This window comes from Lutra lutra, chromosome 8 (assembly GCF_902655055.1).
Source record: "Lutra lutra chromosome 8, mLutLut1.2, whole genome shotgun sequence".
NCBI lineage: Eukaryota > Metazoa > Chordata > Mammalia > Carnivora > Mustelidae > Lutra > Lutra lutra.
Window position 1 is genome coordinate 29680907 of NC_062285.1, and position 21467 is coordinate 29702373.

Genomic DNA, 21467 nt, shown 5'->3' on the forward strand with positions numbered 1-21467 from the left:
TCATCTGCTCTGGGGAAGCCAGATGTCAAGTTGCGAGAACAGACAGGTAGTATCAGGCCCATGTGATGAGGAACAGAAGGCTCCCGCCAACATAAGTAAGCCTGGAAGCGGAATTGAGATGACTGCAATCCTGAACAGCTTTCTGTAGATATCCAGCCAGAATCACATAAAAAAGCAACTCCTAGATTGCTAATCCTGAGAAAAGGTAGGTCAGATTGTTTTAAACTGCTAGGGTTTGGAAAAGTAGTTAGTTATGCAGCCACAGATAACCAACACATATGTTGATACTGGGTCCTCACTATGTAACAAAAACTGAAAATGTTAGAATGGCTTTGGAACTAGACCATGGCCTCTAAGGACAGTATTAGTGAAGAAGCTGTTAATAAAAGCTTCATGGTGTTTCCTTTAAGAAAAGGGATGATTTCTGCAGATGAGGGCAGGAAATTTAGTAACATTGTTACCTTTAGTTATGTGAAAAGTAGAAAAATTTACCTAATAAAGCAGGTGATTTAGCTAAAGAGATTTTAAACTGAGAGCTGAAAGTACTGACTTGTTTTTCTGCTTATACAGTAAAAAAAGAAAATGACAAAAAATAAACTGAATGAAGAACTGTTAAAGACCCAGGACTTGATGGTTTTGAAAATGCGCAGTTTCTCCAGGATGCAAACGCTGAAATTTAGAAATGGACTCTGAGCCAAGATCAAATCCACGGCACTAACAGAAAAATGTGGTCTAAAACTAAATGGAAGGAGTGACTATAAATCTTGTGTTAAAAACCTCAGAAAGATCAAAGACTGTTCCAGATAAAAGGCCTGGTAAAGAGAACTACTCACTTCAGATTCTCTCAAACAAAAAGACCCACCCCCCAAAGGAGGCTTAATGGTGTGGTCTCTCAGCAGCAGCTCAGGATAGTAAAAAGGCTTATCTGGACAAGTACGGGTGTGGCATTCAACTAATAAAATAGATCCCAATAAAATACATAGAAGACCTACAAACTTTTAAAAAGAATTACATATTCTGAAACACAGCCAACATGAACAATAGACAAGAGACAATACAGAATGAAAAAAGATCTTCAGAGTCCCAGAATGTTGGCAGGAAGCAAGCTAAGAAAACTCAGTAACAAACACATTCTACCTTTCATGAAAAAGGAGTGAGAAGAGGGCAGAACCAAATGCCAAAAGGGCAAAGCTGAGGGTCTTATATAAATTATACTCAGGAACTGACATCCAACCAAGGAAATACTGTAATTGTGTAACTGGATTTCAAAAATGCTTTGGACCAGGAACCTTCTTGTGTCTACCACGCTCCACCTTCTGCCTCCTGGTTTGAATGGGGAATGCTTTACAGGGTTATCCTAAGCCTTACCCAGTATAGTGTTTTGGGTATGTGGGGGGCGGGGGGGGGGCAGATATTTCTCTTTAGCTTAAAAGACTGAGAGAAATTTGAGAAGCTATACCTAAGGAACTACATCTGAGCAGCATGAATATATCTGAAACTGATTTGCATGAGATTCTGGACAATAAGGTGATACTATAATGGGATGAGACCTGTGGGGGCTTTGAAAGAGAGAGTATTCACATGTGGCTACTGTGGTAGCTTGCCTCCAATGATGCGTGTCCCCTGGCATTCACAGCCTGTGTGGTCCATCCTACATTTACCAGACTTGGTAATTCCTAGCCCTCAGAAACTGCGTGAGATAATAAGTGTTTGTTGTTTTAAGCTACTAAATTTAGGAGTGATTTATTATGCAGCAATAAATAAATACTATAGAATGTAAGCAGGGGAAAGGGAAAAGACTAGAAAAAGAGGTCAGATCATCAGGGCCCAGGAAACCCCATTATGGAGTTTTTGCATTTTATTCTATCAGAAAAAGGAACAATTTATGGATTTTAGATATTGAGCAACAACCAAATTCAAATTTTAAAAAGATCTTCCTGACAACTTTGAGCGGGGGTTATAAATTTGAAAACCAGAGTAGGGAGATCAAGTAAGAAGCAATTATAAATCTTTTAGACTAAGAGGCTGTCCTAACCTTTTAACAGGAATTCATAGATTCAAATGTATAGATTTGTGTGAAGGAACAGCCTTAAAAACTATAAATCGCTAAAGCGTACAGAATCTGTTAAAAAGTGCAGAAAACTTTTTCACCTGATGAATTCTTCAAAACACATTTTATACATTTCAGCATTCACCAGGAAACCAATCATGTGTTTAAGTTGAGAAGACAATCCATTTGGCTGACACACCTGTCTACTTAAGGCCATGTTTTTTGCTACCCTGCTTAGTATTTCACATTCTGTCATAAATACAGCTACAGGTGTATCAAAATCCATACTCACTATCAAAATACTCCGTAACAAAAATAATTTGTTATAATGGAAATTTGTTGAAATTTTTTAAAACAACCTAAAAAACATGTTTCTATTCTTCAAGGACTAAAAATCCTTCAAGGACTAAAAGTGAAGCTAAAATAGTAAGTTAAAAAGATCTGAGCACTTACTATATGTAAGCCACCATGCTATACTTTACACAGGATCTCAATCAGATCAAACTTGGGGTTAAGTGCACAACCAGATCTTTAACTAAAACCTAATTACATAGCTCATGTTTTGAGCCCAGTTGAGAAGGTATTTTCAACCTTATCAGACCTAATGCTCCTTTTTAAATTATTTTACTATTCTATTTTATGCTTTTTTAAAAAAAATATTCAATCCAAGAACATAACTGCAAAACAAAGGAGAATAAAAGGAAAGTAATTTACAATAAAGTATGTACTACAACACGTAAATACTTGGGATATTACTTAGGAAGACAAAATGAAGCCATCACAGATGCTACATGTCCACAAAGAATCACTGTGAATGTAACAGTTAAAAAAGAACAGACGTTATGCTTTAGGTCTGTTGACTCAAATCCCAAAAATGATGTTGACGAAGTTATTTCCAAAATGGTAACAACCGCTACAAAAGTTCTAAATGAAATACAACATTTCCCTATTTTATATACATATACTACTTTATATACTAACAGCAATCCTAGAAATGTTAATACATGTGTAAATATATAAAAATAAATATAAAAATAAATACACTGCACAAAAAACACTTTACATGTAAAATGAAATTAGGTCCTAGACTCAGATAATTTACAAATGGAAATTTAACCTGTTAGGATATTCTGGGGGATAGTCAAAATTGTAAGGGCAATTCTTTGCGTTGCAGGGCTACCCTTTGCACAGTGGAACTCACAATGTTCTTAACCCCAAAAGCATCTCCCTAAAATTGTGACTATCAAAGGCATCCCCACAATTTTCCAGAATGTCCTGAGGATGAAGAGAATACTACAGTCCCCGTGGAGAACCCCTGATGAGAAAGGAAAGTTCTCAGATGCTCAATAAGAACCCCAAAGGTCCACTTACTGGATCCTCGATAAGCATACTGTACCAAAATCCTTCACTGTAAAGATATTTACATAGAGCTTCATAGTTTGTAAAAACTGAAGGTTTGTGGCAACCCTGAACAGATCAAGCATATAGGCCTCATTTTTCCAACTGCATTTGCTTATTTCGTATCTTTGTGTCACATTCTGGTAATTCTCACAATATTTCAAATTTTGTCATTATACTTGTTAATGAATTACAATTCACTGAAAGCCTGAATGATGGTTTTCATTAATAAAGTATTTTTGGGGGGCTTAAACTCATGGCCCTGAGATCAAGACCTGAGGCTGAGATTAAGAGTCAGATGTGTAACCAGCTGAGCCACACAAGTCCTCCAGTAATAAAGTATTTTTAATTAAGATGTGTACTTTTCTTTTGACATGTTATTGCACACTTAACTGACCCCAGTATAGCGTAAACATATATAACCCACATACTTGGAGATGGGTTAACTATTCATCCTCCTTGCTTTTAGTGAAAAGAAATCCCATACCATTTTGTCTTCACTGTCCTTTCAAAAATCATAACCCTTCTGAAATTCATACCATCACTCTTCTCAAAGCTGACTTACACACTCTCTTGGTCAAGTCAGAGCTCCCAGTCTTCTCAACTACTAACACTCTTCTGCCATCATGACTTCACCCACATTAATCTGATCCTTTATTCCACCTTGGGCACCACTTGTGATTATACTCTAGCTCCTGCCTTCACTGGTAATTGTACCACCTCTGACATCTAAATCAAGTGTCTCACATTTTAACCACCACCCTCTCCTGACTTAGTTTCACCCAATCTAGCACATCCCTCCCACAGAGCCTTTTATTTCAGTGACTGCTACCACTCCCCCACTATTTATCAGCTCCCTGATGTCCTTTCCCTCCCCAACCAGCTTAGATTCCATGGCTTATCATGATGATCTACCTCTCAACCCTCTCTTCTTCCTCTGTCCATTCTGGGCAAACCTTTGCCCTAGAAAAACTCCTACTGTATACCTAGTTGGTGCTTGAACTCAAGTTTAATGCTTGCATTCAACTGCTCAGATGAGCTGACTGGTCTCACTTGAAATGATCATAAACACCGAGCTGTCAGCTAGTCCTTCAATCATACCACATTTCTCTAGTAAATTAGCTTTCCTACACATACCTTCGTCTCTCTTAAGGTCCCCCTGACAACTCTGAGGTGATGACCTCACCTCATACTTCACAGAGAAAATAGAATCATGGGATGAATTACCGCCTTCTCCCACTGCCAATTCTAATAATGGATCCGCATTTCCCCATCACATATCTGCCTTACTTTTAAAGAGGAAGAAGTACTCCAATTAATGACCAGCTGTTCTAATTAATGACCAATCCCCACCGTGAAACTGATCCAGGAGAGAGAGTCTGAAGGAAATAGTTTTAGAAAACAAAGTGCCCAGCAGAAGAGGGGATAGGATCATTTTATCCTTTTTGACAACATCATTACAACTAAGTCTAATAACTACTTTAACATTTTTATCTACTAATTCTATTACCTGGGTTATTTCTGTCTTTTTCTGTTATTTTTTTCCCTTGGTTGTTGGTTGTATTTTCCCATTTCTTTGCATGCCTGATAAGTTTTTAATGGATGCCAAAAACTAAGTTTTATGTTGTAGGACCTTTTAGCACTCGTTTGAACATTTCTGGGCTTTTTCTGAGACACAGTGAAGTTCTCCAAAATTAGTTTGATCCCGTTGAGAATACTGTTTAATCTTTGTTAGGCTGTATCCAGAACAGTCTTTAAAGCTAATTGGGGCCTACTACTAAGGAAGTAACTCTCTTGAGAGCTTTTATCTGACAACCTGTGTATTAGGATGTCTTTATGCTCTGGCTATTGAAGACACAACATACTCCTCGCCCTATGTGAGCTCCCTGTACTGTCCTTCCGAGTTCTTTCCAACTGCTTTTCCCTCAGCCTCTTTAATTTCCTCACAGATAGGCTCTGATCAGTTTTTAGCCACACTCACGGGATCTCTGGAACTTTGTGCATGTCTGATATCCCACCCTAAAGTCACTTCAGCATCCCCAAACTCTGAATTTTCTCTCTCCAACTCAAGGAGGCTGCTGTCAGGGTCTACTTGGGATCTCCCCTACCTCTGCTTACAGCCTGTAAACTCTCTTACTTACTTACTTACTCTTACTCTCTTACAGCCTATAAACTTTTCCCTGGTAGAGACGGGGAAACCAAGGGCTATCTCTGATTCCCTCATTTCTGTCCTATCCTTCCTTTGCGCTTGCTGGAAATTTGTGACTGATTTTTTAAAAAATTAATTTATGTTAGAAAGAAAGAGAAGGAAAACACATGTGGACACACACGGAGGGGCAGAAGGAAGAGAGAGAGAGAATCTCAAGCAGACTCTGGAGCTTGGAGCGCGATGTGGGGTTCAATTTCACAATCCCGAAATTGTGACCTGAGCCAAAATCACAAGTTGGACGCTTAACAGACTAAGCGACCCAAGCACCCTATTGTGACTCATTTTTAAAAGAAATCATTTTGTTGTTCCCTAGCCCACTCTAGCCACTGTCCTGCTTTTTCTGCTTCTTTTCATAGCAGAACTATTGCGAAGAGTCATCTATACTCGCCATGACTCTTTTATCTTTCATTATTTCTTCTATTCTCACTGGGTTTTCCTTCCCATTACTCCACCAAAATGGGCCAATGGCACACATCCAATCAAACAATCACCCTCCCCCTACTCATCTTCTCAGTGGACATAGTTAACCAAAGTCCCTCTTTTTTGAGACACATTGATCCTTGTTTTCTTCTTACTTCTCTATTAGCTACTCCTCTAGCCAAGCCCCAAGGCACAGCTTTAAAAACCATCTATCTCCCAAAGACTTTCAAGTTTATAGAACCAACCCATGACTTCTAAATTTTACAGTTGTAGTACAGACTGTTCTAATGCACTATGTTCTTACATAGCCAGTTAGTTATGGATAACAGGCACTTCAAACCAAACATGTCCATTCTTTCAGTATCCTCCCTCCTCCAATTTTCCCTATCTCAGTAAGTGGCCCAATTATCTACCTATCCAGGTGCTCAAGGTAAAAATCAGGAGTTAATCCTTGATTTCTCTCTCTCTCTCCATCTAGTACATTCAGATTTACCAGCAAGTTTTGCTGACTCTACCTTCAAAATATACCTCAAACCTATCCATTTCTCTTCATCTCCACTATCACCACTCTAGTTAAAGTCACCATCAACTCTCATTCCTGCCAATATGGCTCATTCTCCCACATGGTGGCAAGAATAATCTTGAAAAGACACAATTCATATCATGTCACTCCTTCGCCTGAAATGCTCTAATTGCTTACTTCATTTCAAAACAATACAAACTTCATGTAGTAGCCTAGAATACCTAACCAGATATGGACCCCTGACTATCCTTGGTCCTCAGTCTCATACTACCCTACCCATTCTTCACTTTGCTCTCGACATACTGGACTTCTATTCCTACCTCAGGCTTTCTGTATCTATGGGTTTCTCTGCCTGGAATATTCTTCATCCAGATCTTCACAGGGTTGGCTCATTCCCACCATTCAAGTTCCAGATCCGTGTTCCTTGACCACATATGCAGAGAAAACTCAATCTTCCTCCTTCCATCTGAAATTAGCTTGTTCTACTGCCATGTAAGTTGTACTTTTTACTTTTATTTGCCTTCTTTTTTTGGTGTTCTCCCATTAGAATTCATTCAGTTAAATCAAACCCTTATTACATGCCAGGCACTATTCTGGGTGCTGAAAACACATTAGTTAAATAAAGCTAGACAAAAATTCCAGCTCCAATAGAGCCTACTATATATTCTAGGACATAAGATTCATGAAAAAATGGGCCCTGTTTATTCACTGTCATATCCACAGGGCCTATAACAGTCCTTGCCTCAAAGCAAATGCACAACAAATATTTGCTATAATAAAAGTGAATGAAAATGGATTATCTCCATTTTCTCAGACTTTGCACAACAAACATACCTCACCTCAAATACCTCCACTTATCTATTAGAATAATGATCACGTTCTTGCTTTAGACTTCCAAATAGCCATATTTATATTCTGTTTCCCTTCACCCTCCATTACAGGTAAAACACAAATTTGCAACCATCACTGTAAGATTCTGGCTCCAATTTTAAATTCTCGTAACAATAAAAGCATTGTGACTATAGCACCCACTTAGATTCTTTAAATCCTTTATAACTTGTGAGCCTTCCTAGACTAAAGTGAAACTAATTATCCATGCACCCAGACTACCTTTATTTCTGTGTAAATTATGTTTGTATAATATGCAAATAAAATCAGTAACTAATTCAAGATTGAATGACTTTTCTATAACCACATAAAGCACATCTGGAAACAGATTTGAATTTATTGGTAACATAATATACTCATTACAACAGGAAATTATCATAGCCTTGCTTCATTTTGCAGTTACGAAAACCTCAGTACTTGGGTGTGTACATGCATGTACTCAACTGTTGGAACCTGGATGAAGTCTTGAGTCTAAGGCTGATTTTCCCAATTATTACCTAAATTTAAAGACACCCTTTTTGCAAATATATACAACTGAACAAGAAAAGAACACATCTAACACGTTCACATCAGATAATCCCCAAACACAAGGGATTGTGTAAATGTAGCTGTTCTTCAGAATCAAGAAAAAGGCCATTCTAAACATTCAATTAGTACTTGGTAATAACAAAACTCATCTACACAGCATTTTTACATACCCTGCCTTATTCACTCGTTGGAGCTACCTTGTAAATCAGAAGACCGCAGACACATAAGAGACTAAAGTTCACTCAATAAGGTTAAGTGATTTGTCAAAGGCCACAAAAGCCAAACTACATTTTCTCAGAGAATATACGACTGCTACTTGTGATTTCAAATTATGAAAATAATTCATCCCAATATATAAAAAGATTTGAGACTGTATTAAATCATCAATAGGATGCTTTATTTTATTTATTTTTAAAGGAGATGGAAGTTTATTGAATACACCGCAGGAAGCAGCAGGCAGGACAGCAGAGAGGCTGTCTGCCCATCCAGAGGATGTTTTAAACCTCACATTATCTTTGCCCCTGGATTCACTCTAAGGCCACGTTCTATTTCTTCAGCCAGAACTTGCTATACTGAAATAAATTCAAACAAAATGAATTGCTTTAGTATGTTGCAAAATTCAGCAAACAATGCCACCACGTATAACTGAAACTGAACCAAATTTTCAAAGATAACTTCTTCAACAACAAATAATTGAGGAAGAGTTTTATCTTTTGAAGAACTGATTATACTCCCATTCATCACGGCTACAATTCAAATAATGGGTCATAGTACACTTAATTACAACATGTCTTTGTTTTCATCCACCTACTACTAGGAAGCTGGTGGATGAAATTCACTTCATATACATTTAAAGGAACAAAGTTGGGCCTCCATTATGTTTAAAATAACTATAATAGCTCAAAATCACTACCTGTAATCACAGGCATTAAGTTACATAAACTTGATCAGGAAAGACTTGCCCCAATGTGTAAATGTGCTTGAGACAACACAGTTAGCTTCAAGTAACTGATGGAAAGTTAGTTTTAGCAATTTATTGAAAACATTTGAATCATTTTTCTCATTGACTTCTCAATAAATGATATATTCTTACAGAAAAGGCATTATAAAATACTAACATAAATCACACGTTAAGGATTCAAAAGCTTACTTTAAAAAGTAAAAGACATACTTTAATCCCTGTCTTTAGAAGTATTTCATATTTTCATACCACTTTTGCACCTAAAAACTCACAACTCATTTTATTCCCAAATTACAATATAAAATTCTCTTTTCCTTGTTGATTCTCTTAAGAAGTAGAATTACAAACTACGCCATCATTCCATGGTATTACTGCTCCTTTTATAAAGCCATCTTTTACTTTAAACTTACTGTTTTAATCAACGGCTTATAACAAATACCCCTAACTTTTCAGGAAAACTGAATCATATAGTCAGACTCCACATTTTTATATATACAAACAAAACTTGTCATTAAGGATGTATGTATATACACACGTTAATCTTTCATCTGTTTAACTTTACTACTACCACATACCATGATGCAAAATGAATGCAAAATATAAAATTAAAATCTTGTTTTTAGGGGTGTTGGTTTAATATTCAATCTAACCACAAACCTGTGAATGTGTAAACACAGGTTATTATTCCTTGTTTACAAAATTTAAGCTATCTTACATTTAGATGGTACTTTTAATTAAGTACTGTTAATTAGGAAAAAGAAATGGCAGTTAGCACAAACTCCATTACAGATCACAAAGCATTCACAAAACATGATTAGATATGTAAGCCTGTCAGTTTCCATTACTATTGTTTTATAAGAAAATGAAGTCTACGTACAAATGGTACTAACCCAAAATTTTAAATATCAAACAGTACATTGAAATAAAAGCTCTTTAGGCACCTAGGAATTATAATTTTCAAGAGGCTCCTTTGGCAGTTAAGAGTACTCAGTCTCTTCCTAAGTTGCCTATTAGCTTTTTTCGATTATCCTTCTCCTATTAATAAGTCTATCTAATTGTCATACTGATAAAATCAAAATAACTTCATTTGAAATTTCTAGAAGTAATGCTTAACCTTGAGCTTCCTGCTCCACCTCATAACCAATACTTTGAGAAACTGATGACAAATAGGAACTTTTCTCCTAAAAAAAAATATACCATCACAAAATTTTATGTGCGTACTGTGGGAATTCATAACTTTCAAGATTATTTCCAGCAACCCTTAAAACACGGACTTAGAAACTTCTACTTAAAAATATCTTGGTAGGGGGGCACCTGGGTGGCTCAGTGGGTTAAGCCTCTGCCTTCAGCTCGGGTCATAGTCTCGGGGTCCTGGGATCGAGCCCCGCATTGGGCTCTTTGCTCGGTGGGGAGCCTGCTTCCCCCTCTCTGCCTACTTGTGATCTCTGTCAAATAAATAAATAAAATCTTAAAAAAAAAAAAATCTTGGTAGGGAGTGGCACCTGGCTAGCTCAGTCGGTAGAGACATAGTTGAGCCTTGATATTGGGGTCATAATTTTAAGACCCATGTTTGGTGTACAGCTCACTTAAAAAAGAAAAAGAACAAATAAAATGTAACAATTAAAAAAATCTTGGGAGGGTAGAATTAAATTTTACTACTGCTTCTCAGTTATCTTTGATTTTAAATAGACTATTTACTACTTAATGCAAAAAAACTCTCGATTTCTTTCTAATGCAAACCATTTGAAAAAATTGAACCTTGCTCCTACAGTAATTGAGATTTCACATATTTTCTTCACTTCCAAGACAGAAGGGAGAAAGCTAGATTAATTTTACAGCTTCAAATACAAGGACTAAAAGCTCTTAGTTTATAAAATTTTAAAGAAAAAAAGATTCTTGGTTTCTTTCAAAAAATGAGAAATCAAACTTTTAAGTTGATCATTTAGTCATTTAATTTTTTTATAAAATAGAAAACTTTAAGTTTTGAAAATGTAGCACTTATTTTTCCTCATATCAAAGAGATGTACATATTTCCAATTTCTCCCTAATTAAAAATGAAAAAAAACCTGCCCACTTTATAAATGATCCTTAACTTGGGTTTAGTAACATTGTATACAGGACCAATAATGGAAGGTGGTAGTCTTAAAAGGGGAGAAAAGCAGGTGTAGGAGACCATTTTGTCTGGTTAGAACCCTATTAAAACAAGGTGTTGGGATTGTAATGGCTAGACCCTACTTCTGACAGTCTCAAAGGTGGCTGTATAAAGTAATATCAATGTGATATCATTAATATGTCAATTACATCAAATACCCTACCCAAACCAGAGTAGGTAATAGAACTAAAAAGGTTAACTCCACTCCTAATGAAGCCACAACACCCTAGACATCCCAATGAAAATGTTAAACTCCTGGAACCAGGTAGCTCCAATTTGTTGGAGCTTTAATATCACTTTAAAATCCATGTTTTCAGTATGTCTTTCCTAAAGGTAAGTATCCATATGGGAAAATTATAATTTAATATAAAACTCCAATTTTGACTAACATAAGTCAACTTTAAGAAAAACCTATCAATAGTACTGACATCTTGGAAAAGCTATCTTTTCAATTAAAGGTGAAGCTATGGCACTAAACTCAGTATTTGAACATTCCTAACTTCAAAGTTACGATCTCAAATTTAAGATTATAATCTTAATAAAAATATTCAAGTACTATAATGGTGAAACATCTGCCCTCTCCACTTGCTTAAACTTTTATCTTTTAACCCCCAGAGACTCATTTATCTCATTTTAGAGCTGACAGTCTTTTGATTTCCTATTTGAAAATTGCCTCGGGAGCGCCTCCGTGACTCTTGACACCAGCTCAGGTCTCAGTCTCAGGGTCCTGAGCTTAAGCTCCATGTTGGGCTCTGCCCTGGGCATGGAGTCTACTTAAAAAAAAAGTTATTTTTTGATTTGGCAAGTTATAAAGTATTACAGTGTATCAATTCAAACATTTAATCCCTAAACGTCTAAAACTCAGTCAAGTCCTTCAATTTATTACAATCTGGAGTTATTTTTCAATCCTACAGTAATAAAAATAAATTTTAAAACTGAGTTAAGTTATTTTTGGGTGGGGAATTGAGAATTTCCGCTTAAAATTGTTTCTTAAAAATTAAGAGGCAGGCCTAATTAAGTCAATGTGTTCATCTTACATTATTAAAATTGGTTAAATGGGAGTACATTAATAAGTTTTATTTTCAGTGTTAAGACCTAGGTTTCTGTTATTCACCATAGAAACAAAATACGGTAAAAATTACCAGAAACAGTTTACATGACAATTTTGCAGATACATTTTGATCATGAAATGCTTTCTTAATCAAGTGGTGTATACAAAACCATCCTCATTTAAGTCTGCCCTATTTTTCATGATCAACATACCATTATACTTCTTCTAAACTAGACCCTCAATTCAGGTTCTAGAGCACTCCAAGAGACACTATAAATAATGCATCAGTCAAAGGCAAAAGTTTGTTTTAACCATTCATCTTTTTAAGAAGTATATCATGCTTCAGCAAATTATCAAGAAGTTTTGTTTTTCTAAGGTTAGCTCAGAATTCAACTACATTTATGCTTAGTCTACATTTTCAACAGCGTGTAACATGCTACTTTTAATAGTGTGACTTACATGGCCTGCTACTACTACTGACAGCATGAACCGTAGGACTGTACAGCAGCAGTTTACCTGGTACTGTTTATATCCTTCTATTAAATTCGGTATCTGTTCCTGAGGTCTATGTTTCACTGGTCATAGTTTTGGTTGTATGTAAACTGAAACAAATTTAAATAGATGATGGAAAAAGAAGTCTGAAGGAAAAAAGTCCCTGATGTCCCTGAGAAATAGATTTCACATGTTACTAACTAATGATATCCACTGCACTATGTCAAATTTATTTCTGTGAACAAAATTATCTGTAAAATTTAACAAGTATTAATACTTCAGTTGAGCTCAGCCCTGATTTCAGATTGTACCTCTTGGACTGTTCTAAGTATTCACAGAAGCAAGACTCCACTAAATGTCTAAAGTGTACTGTAGTGCTACTTTGCTTTTATCAAGGCTCTCCCCACCTTCCCTGGCTGCAAAACAAGAACTATAAATTAAATTCCAAGGCAGTGTAACACCAGCACCCCAACTTGAAAGTATTATCTGTAAAACTTATAAACAGAAACAAAAATAAAACCAAAAGACAAGATTCTGCAGTCACAAGTACTTTAATTTTTAAAAACAAATCACTTATTAAAAAATAAACAAATGGCACCAGTCTACTCTAAAGTTGATACATGTAAAATAAAGAGGTTCCGTCTCATAGATAAAGGGCTGAAAAGTCAGTACTACACTAGACAATCTCAACTACTACATAAACTTATCACTTGGCTTATCTATAAAGTTAGATTTAAAACACTACTCTCAAAAGTAACATTTACTGTCACAACTGTTTTACTTGAAAAGGTTAAGTAGCCCAAACAGTTTAAATAGCTTTATTTTCAGAATCAACATTTACAAAGCATAATTTCTACATTTAAAATTCTTACAGTACCAAATAGAAGTATTACAGTACAATTTTCCACAACAAAATTGTAGCACACAAATCCAGCGACTCCTTGATTTCCTTGAACTGTCAATACACTGCACCCTGTTTAAATGGCTGTACCTGAAAACCAAGGTATGCAATTCCTTAGGATTAGAAGTCATCAAGTTATACTGTCAAGGATCTGGGGGAAATGAGAGGAAGATTCTATTATCCTTGTGTGTGAACCCAATTTCTACAACAAGGTAAAGCCACAGCTATGATAAAATGTCCATTAGGTGTAAACAGTTGAATACGGAAACCCACCCGATTTAGACACCTCAATGTTAAGATTTCTGTAAATGAACTCAATTAATTTTAGTTCGGTTACCCATAAGGACCCCCTCTTTCGAAATCTAGATCTATAACATCTCCTTAAATCGGGTCTTTTCTTCCCCTATGTTGAGAAACCAGAAAGAAGGCGAACTTACACTTTATTTAAAAAAAAAAAAAAAAGGCAGTAATAAAGTTACAGGCTTTAGGAAGAGCTACGTACTCCAAAATAAGTCTGCAACATAGTCTCACAGATCAAAGAAAAGTCAGGAATAGTTTATTACCCTCCGATTAATTAGAACTGGGGAGGATTAAATGCAAAAGTCCCAGAGAGAGGATATTAAGTCTTATCTTCTATGAAAGTAAGTCATCCGGGCAAACACGCCGCACCCTCGACATTCTACTGCAGGGGGTGAAGGGAATATAAACCTCACCGACGTGCTGTCAACATTACAGGCCCCAGTGAGCCCAGCCACCTTTCCAGGCCAACGGGAAGTGAAATTCCCCCACAGTGCACGGAACCTGCGCTCCCCGGCGCCAGCAGCGCGCGAAGACCGAGGTGGCCCTAGAGCGCCACCCAGCGGCCTGCGGAGAGGGCTGCAGGCGGGTCCTCCGCGGCTCCCGGCTCGCCGCACCCCCACAGCCACCCAGCCCGTTCCCCTCTCCGGATGCACAAGGCCCAACCCAAGAACTAAGACCACAAAATGGCTGCCGGCAGCTTCGTCACGTGACCCCTTTGTGCCTTTCGGGCTCCCGAACTCCGCGGGACCCGGGTACAAGTGGCCGGGGTCGGCGGGTGGCCTCAGAGGAGGCCCCGCCGGGCCGCAGCGGCCGGGGGTCGAGGCCGGGGGAGGCGGGGTAAAGGCCCGGCCGGCGACTGAGAGTCGGCGGCGAAGAGAAGATGGCGGCCATTTTGTGTGGGTATGCTGCTCCGCCGCCGCCGCAGGCAGCAGAGGGAGCGGGGCCTGGCGCTGGGTCGGACAGGGGAGTTAACACGTACCGACTCCTCTTCCTTCTCCATTCCGGTGGGCATCTGCGGCACGGCCCGGTTTATCGAGGCGTATTCGTGCAGGTCGGGCAGATCCTCACAGCGGAAAACCGGCAGCGGCTTCGAGGCGTCTAGCGCCCGCGCCCGAAACGACAGTTTACTCATCTCAGGCGCAGCAGATACCTCTCCGCTCTGGGGAAACGGCCCCGGCCAGCGGGATCATGGAGAACCGGGGGTTCGGTCCCCACTCGCCTACCGCTGCCGGGGACTTGAGGGGCGGAGCGCAGAGCCCGCCGTCCGGGTACTAACACCAGCCGGGAGGGTGGGAGGCTGTGCCGCTCCGCTCCTCTCTCGCTCGCTCTCTTCAATACGCCATGGCCAACATGGCGGACATTAAAACTCCACTGTGCGCTCTTCAGCCAACCCCAGCCATTCCCCACACTGCATCGCGCAGCGGCGCGGGCACGCGGGGGGGGGGGGGAGCGCGGGCTCGAGGCCGGGCGCCGGCACGGAGCGCGCGTCCCGCCAACCCCCGGCGCCCGCCGGCCTCGCTGCTCGCGGCCCCCACCCTCTGCGGGCCCGGAGGCGGACGGGCGGGACAGGGCAGACTGGGCGCTCGGACGCCGGGAGCCGGCTCCTCCGTCCTCCTCTCCCTCTCGGGCACGCGCTCACTTTCTCACGCTCGCTCCCTCCCAGCGCCGTTTTCTGACAGGCGAAGGTGCAGGCAAACTATCCTCACCCGAACGCCGGTTTTGCGAAAGGCAACGGCGGGAGAATTGCGGGGTGGTGCTATTGCCCCGGGGTAGGCGGGCTCGGCACCTGTCACCCCCGCCAGCTGCCAGCGCGAGGGGCGGGGGAGACACAAGGGGCCAAAGCCGCCCTGGGTGGGGGTTAGGAGGGGCGCTCCAGAGTCGCAGCGCACCGATGGGAAATTCAGTGGGTGAATGCATGTCTTAGCGGGCTTTCAGGTCTTTAAAACAAAAATACAAACAAAATTAGGGGCAGAATGCCTCTTCGGGTGAACTTTTACCAGCGATTATTTTTACGTCTAATGAAACTCTGGATTATAATATTTGACAGGCTCAGCCGCAAACCATTGGTCAGTTCCCATCCATTGGGCTCAATATAAACGGTAGACATCCTACTCTGCTTCAAAGTAGGGTTTTTTTTTTTTTTTTAATCTTGCATTTTATCTACCCATATTCACTCTTATTGTAATTGAAGCAAAAAGAGTTATTATAGGACACTGTTATCTTAGGGGGAAAAATTTAAAGCAAGACCTTCAGAATTTTAGAGCCAATTCGTTATATGTAGTAGCTCATGATTTTTTTTTTTTTTAACTGAAGGAAAATGCTGCTTCAACATAGCCATGGGTTCCACTTATCACTTGTTTTCTGAAAAACTTTCTAAAATTGAATCATATAAAGATCTGTAGTGTTCCTGTCAAATCAAAAAAGAAAAAAAAGGCAGGGGGAGACCGTGTTGTTATAGAAATTTAGATGGATGTCATCTATTAATATCTGGTTTATAATACACGTGAAAATTGGTATCTAGAAAGCTCTTTCCAGTGGGTTACTTAAAAAATCCAGAAAGACTGTTGTGGTGGGTTTAGTAGGTTTGCCAGCAAAATTACATTCACTGAGATACAAAAATGTTTTATAAATCTGGTTTTCTTCCTGGGAGCTACATAGTAAAAATAATCACTATTCTTAAATACCGGGTTGGACAGGAGCTGATACTTGCTTAAAGCACATAGGCAAACTGCTGTCTTCCAGGTTGGTTTAGCTACGCTCTACCAGGTGGGGAAAAGACAACGAGCGCATAGATTGCAGTTCTCGAAAATTACCCTGAAACTCAATACTGGCAACTTCCCTCTATTAGGCAGAGGGACTTTCATCTACATTTCCTATACTAAGACTGTGCATTTATTTAGTGAGCAAATATTTAGGAGTCCTCATGGCCTTCTATGTATGCTGCTGATTGTCACAGAGCTCTCGGAGAAGGACCTTTAGATGACAACTGCCACACCTGGAGTGTTATGATGAAAGCACAGGCTATTGTGGGAACAGACAGGAGTGGCACCCAATGCACAGGCAGCAGCTCTAATGAGAGGATTCAGGGAAGGTTTTTTGGAGGAGATGATATCTGAGTCAAAATTGTGTAGGATAAGTATGAGTTAACCTTGCCAAAAAATGAAGAGAAGGAAAAGTATATTAGGCAAGGGAAGCAGCATGTGCAAAGGCAGCCACGAGAGCCCATGTCATATTCTGGGAGCCTCAAGAATCGCCAAGCATACTGTGCAACAGACACGTATTTAGGCAGGTTTAAGAGTTCTGGCTCAATATTCGTAGAGTAGTCCTCTCCAGCCTGCACTATTAGATTTCTGAAAATCCTGCAAGTAGAATTCTGTTGATTTTACAGAAGACTTTGTAGAGCAAAGTCTTTACAGACTTTACGGACTAATAAGACTTTCTAGAACAAAATAGGGTCTTAAATTATGAATGAACCACCAAGAAAACAAATACAGTATTTTTAAAAACTGCATTAAAATAACAGCTTATGAATAACATTTTCTTCATCCCTAATGGGCACTGTACAAATCAGTTCCTTGCTCCCTAGAAATTCTAGAATCACCCTCCATGGCATGTTTGGAGATATTTACAAATTAAGCTTACCTTTTTGCAGATAATATACCTGCTGAGAGACATTTTCTTTTTGCATCAATTCTCCATCCGGGTCAATGCCCTGGATTTCTGACTCCCAGTCCTGGTTTCCCAAGGACCCAAAGGCTGGAGTCCCAAGCCTTATAACTCAATTCACTTCCCTCCCTCCTAAGGGGCAGGAATGCAGTAATAAAGGTTCAGGTTTCAATGTAGGGAATACAAGTAAGATTCTGATCAAAGGATACCCAGTTAACCAAATGATCAGCCCAAGGCAGTATGGTGAAGTACAGTGTTATGGGAGTTCAGAAGGAAAAGTCAGTCCCTGCTGGGGTGATCGGAGAACATGGAGAAGATAGTGTGTGATTTGGTTGTGAAGGATGACTAACATTCCAGTTGGCAATGGCAATGAACTGGTAGAAGAAAGGGTATTCATGGGAGAAAGCAACTGTTTGAACAAAACAGTGAGAGGAGGCAGCTGGCTGGTTTATGAAGATGAGAAAGCTTATTTGGCCAGAATTCAGTAGGAGACTCTGACAACAAACCAGGTATATGGTAAAATGGGTAGGAACTTGGGTTGAAGGAATAGGGGTAGAAAGAGATAAAGTTTTAATGGTGATAATAATTATAATATCATCATGCTCAAATGTGCTTCATTTCAATTTATACCAAATACAGAACTTCTGCTGAAAACAACAAAGAATGTGTGAAATGCAACTGCTCTGGCACTGCTGTTGGCTATATATAATAAACCTGAAATATGGTTCTGAATTTTAGTTCATGTCCAATATGTCCCTAAGTCTTATTATTTATTCTTGGACATTGTACCCAGGATTCATTTCCTTGTTTCCATTTCCATTGTCTCAACCATAGTCCCAGCTCTCATCACTTCCCACCTAGAAATGACCTCCGATCCAATGCATCCTTTATTCATGCATTCCTTTGATAAACTGTTCTTTACAGGAAACTGAAGGTACTCTCATAGTAACTAGTGGTAACCAGCAGTGGCTGGATGAAGCTTTGTTTCCTGGGGTATCAAGAAGAGAGTACAAACTGCCCTTCAGGGGTTCATAGTGCATGCCACCAAATCAGTGTGCCTAAATCCCCTTTCCATATGTATCCTCCCCTCCCCAAGTCACTTATTTATATCTGCTCTTTGTTTTGCCCATTAGATAAAGCCTTTTGGGGGTATATGGTTGTTAGGGTGCCTCAATAACTTTGACTAACTCTGTCTAACATAGTTTCCCATTACTGCCTAAGACACGCTCTTCACTGCCTCCTAAGTCACAGCACCATCTTTAGAAATCAGCATGTCTTTCCTGCCTCCAGATTTTTATTCATTCCTTTCTCTCTATTTTCCCCCATCCAGCTTCAGACTCACTATATATTTCTAGCTACCAAAATGCTACCTCACAGAAATGTTTTGAAGATTCAATAAAACAATCCATGTAAGTATTTAGAATGGCCTGTGATCCACAGTAAACCTTCAGTTGTTGTAAACTATTGTTACTATCCTCCAAAATCCAATTCAAATATCATGTCCTCCATGAAATTTTGACTACTTAATCTCTCTGGGTTCTAATTTCCTAATCTGAAGAGAGGTTAGGTGAATTCAAAATAATTCTTCTTAAGCTTACACCATTCTTTCTCCTTTCTGAACTCCTATTACACTTTCAATCAGTAAGAATAATAACCACATTTACTATGTGGCAGGCAATGCAGAAGTACATTTTAAATGCATTATCTCATTTAATTTTCATGGGAGTCCTACGAGATCTGTCCTGTTAGAGAGGTTGCCAAGACCAGCCTGTGGTCATGAAGATGGTGAGAGGCAATGCTGAGATTGAAATCCCTGGTGTCTAACTCCAGAGTGAGGCACCCATAACCAGATTATAAAGTGAACTGAGGAGTGAATGAGAGGTGAGGAAAGATGTTGAATATGGGTTACCCTTTTAAGAGCCTTAGCAAGGAAGGGAGGAGAGGCAGAGACAATGGGGTAACTATTTGGGTCACAAATTTTGTTGTTTTTGAAGGTGGGAGAGATATGGGCATGTCTGTACGCTGAAAGCAAAAAATCATGTAAATGGATTAACTTTAGAGCTATCTTCCTTTGAGGCAGAAAGGAAGGAGAGCAAGAATGGATAGTGATCCAAGGAAGTTAAACTCTCTGATGGGACAGTAAGATTTAAAAAATCATGATGCCAATTTTGCTAGCAGCAGTCCAGATTCTTCGTTCCTTCGAGCATTCAATAAATATTGACTGGATGTTTACTAAGAACTAGGTAAAGCAGCTTGTGCTGGAGAGCAACCTATTTAATCCAATGACTGGCACTTACTAACAGATAACACCTGTGTATAGGCCAGGTGTTAGTCCAAGGTTGTAAGGGGCAAAGGCATAAAAATGAGAGAGTTGGGAGACACCAGAGGAGCAGGCCGAGGGGAGGAGGAGAAAGAAAACGGAGGCAGAAGTAGGGAAAGGGAAGGTAGTAACCCTTAAGGTGCTTTACAGTCTCAGCACATAAAATGTATTATATTTCGACAATTAGTTCTACTAAGCAACATATCCAAATCAGTATGGTATAAATGGTACATGGGGCGAAGAAATGAAACTTGGAGAAATAAGAGAAAAACCATTAACAAAGTAGAATTTTACATTGGAAGATTTAAGTCAAATTTATTAGTGTATGGTAGACCAAAAAAGATTGACAGGGAAAGGGGATTTCAAGAGAGACTTATGTGAGTTACTATTGCTTCTTTGACCCAAGGAAGGAAATCATTTTCCTTTTGAAACTTGGGGCACAGAATTATATTCTCTATTACCTAATAATTTAGGATTGTTGAAATTAAAGTTCTACTTTCACTCTATTCTTCTTTATGATACTGTGAGTAACCGTTGTGCCAATTACTTAGATAAGCACCCAGAATCCAGTTTTTCCTCTCTTCCAGAATAGGGAAGGGAAAGTGAATAATCTCAACCCCATGGACTGAGATTATAGGTGTGAAGAATGATTCATGGAGTGAGAAGAGGAGGGCATGGAGAACAGAGCCAGAGGAATACCAACATCTAGGAGACAGCAGAAGCACAAGAGCCAGGGAAAGAACAGAGAAGGAGGGACAAGAGGCTGGGAGAAACATGAAAGCCAGCTGAGGTCCATATTTCAAGGAGGACCAAAAGGGTCAATGATGAGGACCAAAAGGGTCAATGATGAGGACCAAAAATGTCAATGAGAAGGACCAAAAAGACGGAGGTTGTCACTGGAGATCATAAAAAGCACGACTTCTAGAGGACGCTGTGGGCAGAAAATACACTCTGGTGAGTTGAGACGTGAATTGGAGGAGGCATGGCTGAGTAGTGCCTGAAGAATGTTCATTAATCATTTACCAGGCAACCCAAAGCCAAGTAAAATTTTGAAGTGATTTCCCAGTACTTTTCTGTGATACTATTATTGTTACTTGCCCACCCAAGTGAGAGTACCTCCAGGCCAAAAATCAACTTAGCTTCAGGACATACCCAGGGACAGAGCCGCTAACATCATCAGCACCTCCCACATTAGACATATTAAGAGAGAATGTGTTCCATTATTTCACAACAAAATCCTGGTTATGGGAGGAAGTAAAACTTATCTACCATCTTTAAAGTTGCAGAAGCCAGTGAACAAAAAACCGACCCAATCAGTGATAAGGATATACGTCACATCCATATCTTCAGATTTCTTCTGAATTAAGTTTCCCAAACACTAGACTCATCAGCCAAAAAACAACACGGGTGCACTGTGGTAGAACGTGGACTTGGATAGTATATTTGGTTTAATTGATTTCTTTATAATCAGGTTAACACTTTGATGTTTTTGTTTCTTCCTGTCTTTCCTGGGTTTTCTTTTATTTTTCATTTGCTTGTTTTGTAATATTGGAATAAGAATGAATATTGTTTTGTAGTCCTCACTTCCAAATATAATCTGAGAATATT

At 39.3% G+C, this 21467-nt stretch overlaps 1 protein-coding gene and 1 long non-coding RNA gene across 4 annotated transcripts in view; one reads left to right on the forward strand and one right to left on the reverse strand.

The window, feature by feature from the left end:
* EPC1 (enhancer of polycomb homolog 1) overlaps positions 1 to 21467 on the reverse strand; it is a 93086-nt gene that overhangs the window by 53600 nt on the left and 18019 nt on the right. Inside the window, exon 1 of one of the 3 annotated variants that reach the window (XM_047740534.1) lies at positions 14853 to 15573. The exons of 1 other annotated variant lie outside the window; for it this stretch is intronic. In XM_047740534.1, the coding sequence (XP_047596490.1) occupies positions 14853 to 15005 (153 nt within the window). In that variant the 5' untranslated portion in view covers positions 15006 to 15573. Of the gene's footprint in view, positions 1 to 14852; positions 15574 to 21467 lie in introns of those variants that run through there. One more of the 3 variants, XM_047740536.1, reaches the window with a different exon arrangement.
* Positions 20 to 21358, forward strand: LOC125106469 (uncharacterized). Its single transcript, XR_007129331.1, has 3 exons — positions 20 to 205; positions 18870 to 18948; positions 20447 to 21358. It is a non-coding gene; the product is annotated as an uncharacterized LOC125106469 (long non-coding RNA).